General features: G+C 34.4%; 1 protein-coding gene across 1 annotated transcript in view; it reads left to right on the top strand.

Annotated features, from left to right (window-relative positions):
- The first annotated feature begins 1336 nt into the window (after nucleotides 1-1336).
- Nucleotides 1337-4486, top strand: part of ostm1 (osteoclastogenesis associated transmembrane protein 1) — a 6440-nt gene continuing 3290 nt past the window's right edge. The window contains exons 1-2 of the mRNA XM_024291280.2: nucleotides 1337-1877; nucleotides 3353-3467. Coding sequence (XP_024147048.1) covers nucleotides 1476-1877; nucleotides 3353-3467 — 517 coding nt within the window. The 5' untranslated portion in view covers nucleotides 1337-1475. The remainder of the gene's footprint in view (nucleotides 1878-3352; nucleotides 3468-4486) is intronic.

The raw sequence follows: 4486 nt of genomic DNA, 5'->3' as shown, positions 1-4486 counted from the left end.
CCATCCATCTATCCATTCATCCGTCCATCCATCTATCCATTCATCCGTCCATCCGTCCATCCATCCATTTATCCATCCATCCACCCGTCCATCAATCCGTCAGTCCGTCCATCCATCTATCCATCCATCCATCATCTATCCATTCATCCGTCCATCCATCCATTCATCCATTTATCCATCCATCCATCCATCCATTCATCCATTCATCCATTTATCCATTTATCCATCTATCCATTCATTCATCCATTTATCCATCTATTCATCCATCCGTCCATCAATCCGTCCGTCCGTCCATCCATCCATCCATCCCTCCATCCATCCATCATCCATCCATCCATCCATCCATCCATCATCCATCCATACATCCATCCATCATCCATCCATCCATCTGTCTGTCTGTCCGTCTGACCATTCATCTATTTATAAATCCATCCATCCATTCATCCGTCCATCCATCTATCCATCTATCCATCCATCCATCCATACATCCATCCTTCTATCCATCCATCTGTCCATCCGTCCGTCCGACCATTCATCTATTTATAAATCCATCCATCCATAAATCCGTCCATCCATCCGCTAAACTCGGTAGGCTGCCATTTGGGTTCATGGGGTTGCTGGAGCCTATCCAACTACTGGAGGGTAAAGGCGGGGTATACCTTAAACACTTTGCAAGTTTACAAGTCAGGGCAACAACCACACATTAAGTATTTTAAGGGCACCAATTAGCAATCTGATGACTTGTAATGCAATCTTATTTGTTTAAATGTAATCTGATTACTCTTAATGAAATCCAAATACTTTTGAAGTGGAATCTATATTGATTTTTGAATCCTGTTTAACTATCATGATTGTGTCTGAACATTTTGTACATGTACCACAGCTATATTCAGCAGCTCATTACATTACTGTCAGTGCAGGTCATCTAAGATCAGACATATAAAATTTGTTGTCAACACATCAGTGCTGTAACCGAAAACTGTAAAAATAAACAAAAGATATAAATGAATATATGAATGAATGAATAAATAGATGTGTCATTGGTGTTGTGGTAAAAACTATATGCATTATCTTTAAAATGCATTTAAAAATGTGTTCAGCTTCAGTTTGGTTTGATCTAAAAAATATTGTTAATCTCTGCATTCTGTTGGGTGATTTATAGCAGCTGGAACATTTAAAATTAAACTCGAATCATAATTCTAAAATCTGAAAATACTTCTAGAGAAAATAAAACTAGAAAAGGAAAATAAAATGTATAAAAGAAATAAAAAATACATATATTTAAAACAAAAAATGTAAAAAATTAAAAAAAAATGTTCTCTTATTTTAAAAGGGAGCCAAATGTAAAAATAAACAAAAGGAAAAGACATAATAAATGGCGAAAAAAGAAGAAAAATGGAAATATCCTTTTTTTCGGAAGTCTCGCGAGATTTCACGTTGGAGTCACATGATTTCTGGTCCAAAACGAGGAAGTCATGGGTTTTTCTGGGTGTCAACAAAAGTCTCCTCGGCGTCTCGTAATGTCGCCCCGCGGAAGTTTGTTGTTTTTTATACTTTTTCTAATAAATATTTACGCGTTTGTAAACTGTGACGCAGGAACGTCATTAGCTTCAGGGGAGCAGGTAGAGTCTCCTTCGTTAGCGTGGTACCCCAGCTCTCCTGCGGACTCGTTTGTCCCCCTCAGTTTGATGTCCTCCTTCCCCGAGGATCTGGAGATCAGCAACTACTGCCTGGAGCTTCTCGGCCTCTTCAGCCAGCGTTACTCCGACTATGTCAAGTGTTTGGTTCCGGCTGCTCGACCCGTCAGGGTTTGCCTAAAGTGTTACTCCGGTTATGGAAGTCTGCTGAACGCGTACACGAACATCTCATCCAACCAGGTAAACAGTCCGGTGTTTTGGTAGCTGAAGGTGGAGAAATGGAGCAGACCCCGTTAGTGTGTAATCATAGATCACGAGTTTGTGACATGACTAAAAAAAAATACAGGAAACGCCCCTTCAAGTCAGCTGAGAAAACCCGTTTAAATGCACCAAACTGCTTGTTATGAAGTCTATATTTTAATAAATAAAAACCAGATTTTGACATTTATCTCGTTTTAATGGTCGAAGGTATTTTTCCTGACATGTATGACAGTGGATTGTCAAATGTACAGTACAACTTTATTGATCCCACAAAGGGGAACAATAAGGTTTTACTCTATTGAATAAAACTTTATTAATCCCTCAAAGGGGACCAATAAGTTTTTAATCTGGTGGATGAAACTTTATTGATCCCACAAAGTGCAACAGTAAAGTTTTATTTGATTGGATAAAACTTTATCAATCCCACAAAGGGGAACAATATTGTTTTACTCTATTGGATAAAACTTTATTCATCCAACAAATGGTAACAATGCAGTTTTAATCTATTGGATAAAACTTTATTGGTCCCACAAAGGGTAACAATATGGTTTTACTCTATTGAATAAAACTTTATTAATCCCTCAAGGGGGACCAATAAGTTTTTACTCTGTTGGATGAAACTTTATTGGTCCCACAAATGGTATCTATGCAGTTTTACTCTTTTGGATACAACTTTATTGATCCCACAAATTGTAACAATATAGTTTTATTCTTTTGGATAAAACTTTATTCATCCCACAAAGGGGAGCAAAATTGTTTTATTCTATTGGATAAAACTTTATTGGTTCCACAAAGGGTAACAATACAGTTTTACTCTATTGGATACAACTTTATTGGTAACACAAATGGGAACAATACAGTTTTATTCTATTGGATAAAACTTTATCGGTCTCACAAATGATAACAATACAGTTTTATTCTATTGGATGAAACTTTATTGATCCCACAAAGGGAAAAATACAATGTTACCACAGCTTAATTAAAATCAGCAGATGAAAAACACAAAAAATACACCTAATTACATGCAAAAATAAGTCATTATCGGTCAAAAATTGGTGAATAATAAGAGAATAACAAAACAAAAGCACAAAAAAAGCAAGCTAACACTGAGTTACGGTAACTAGAAGCCTAATGGGCTTTTACATTTGTGCAGTCACGTAAACACTCTCAAATTATTTGGAATTGTTAAAATTTTGTAAGATTTTTCAGTCTAGTTCTCCATTTGTTTACTTACCGTATTTTATTTTATTTTTAACAGAAGTGTGTTACACCATCAAATGATATTACTTTTCTGTTTTTTTATTTTTATCTTGTATTCTTATGTCCTTTTTATGTGTGTGAATAAATAAGTCAAATCAAATAAACTGCGTTTTATAAAATCAGACTGAAACAAATCTGAAGATCTTCCCTGCGATTTTTCTACCAAAACGGTTTCATTCGTTCTGCGTCCTCAGATGGGTCCGGGTAACGAGAGCTGCCGGGACAGCCTGCTGCGCAGCGACCGGCTGATGCTGGTCTACGTGCTGTTCAGCAACATGCAGGATCTCTGGGAAAAATCCAACTGTGACTGTAAGTACAGCAGAAACACCAGCTTTAAAATCAAGTCATTCATTTCAGATCATGCATTTTATTTTTAGTTGATTGCAAATGATCTTCCATGGATCAGTTGGAAAAGACAAAAGATCTTTGTACTTTTAATGCGTTTCCCCATTTTGTCTTGTGATCGTCACTTTTATAGGAACCTTTTAGTTTTCTTTGCACTTGGGAAAGAAATGCTCATGTTTATATCATAAATATAGCACACTTTTATTTGTTTTATCTCATTTTAGTGTGTTAGATCATGTTATTGTTAAGTCAAAGATACAGATAATATTTTACCGTAACTCATGTTTAGCTGTAACGCCATAAAATACTCAATAAAAAAAAGAAACAGGAAGAATTTAATGAAAAACAACATTTGTAAAACAGAATCATTTTTCTGACAGAAAGAAGACGAGACTGCAGAGTTGGTTAGCTGGTTAGGGGAAGTTAAGGGCGAGTTTACTAAATTAAAAATTGATTTTTGCAAAAAAAAAAAAAAAAGGAAAATCTTTTTTTAAATAAACACATTTTCTGTTTACATTTAAGAGTTCCTAATTAATTTTAATACATGTTTTTCCTGTTTTTTTTTCAAAAGAAAGTGATAGATAATATTACTAACGATAAGATGTTTGAAGCATTAAAGTTGTGAGTTGATTTTCAGTTATTTTTTTTTACTAAAATCTGGATTTAATTGATGCAAATATGCATCAAAACTGTGTTTGCACCAAACGTACCTTAATTCTGCATCTACTTAAACACAAGTGATGTTTTAAATAGATATTAAAGCGTATTTACTGTCCTTTCTGATGTCATTATGACTTTATGTGAAAAATGTTTGTGTATCTTTGATAAACTGAGACAAAAAATAAGATTCATCTGTAGCATTTAAATAATTCCCCATTATTTAGTTCTTGAAAATAAAAACTTTTTTCAACATTTTTTGATCTCTGATTTAAAAAAAAAATATTTATATATTTTTAAATATATATATATTTTCTCTTAATAAA

This window comes from Oryzias melastigma, linkage group LG24 (assembly GCF_002922805.2).
Source record: "Oryzias melastigma strain HK-1 linkage group LG24, ASM292280v2, whole genome shotgun sequence".
Classification (NCBI taxonomy): Eukaryota; Metazoa; Chordata; class Actinopteri; order Beloniformes; family Adrianichthyidae; genus Oryzias; species Oryzias melastigma.
This window is presented reverse-complemented; position numbering and strand designations above follow the sequence as displayed.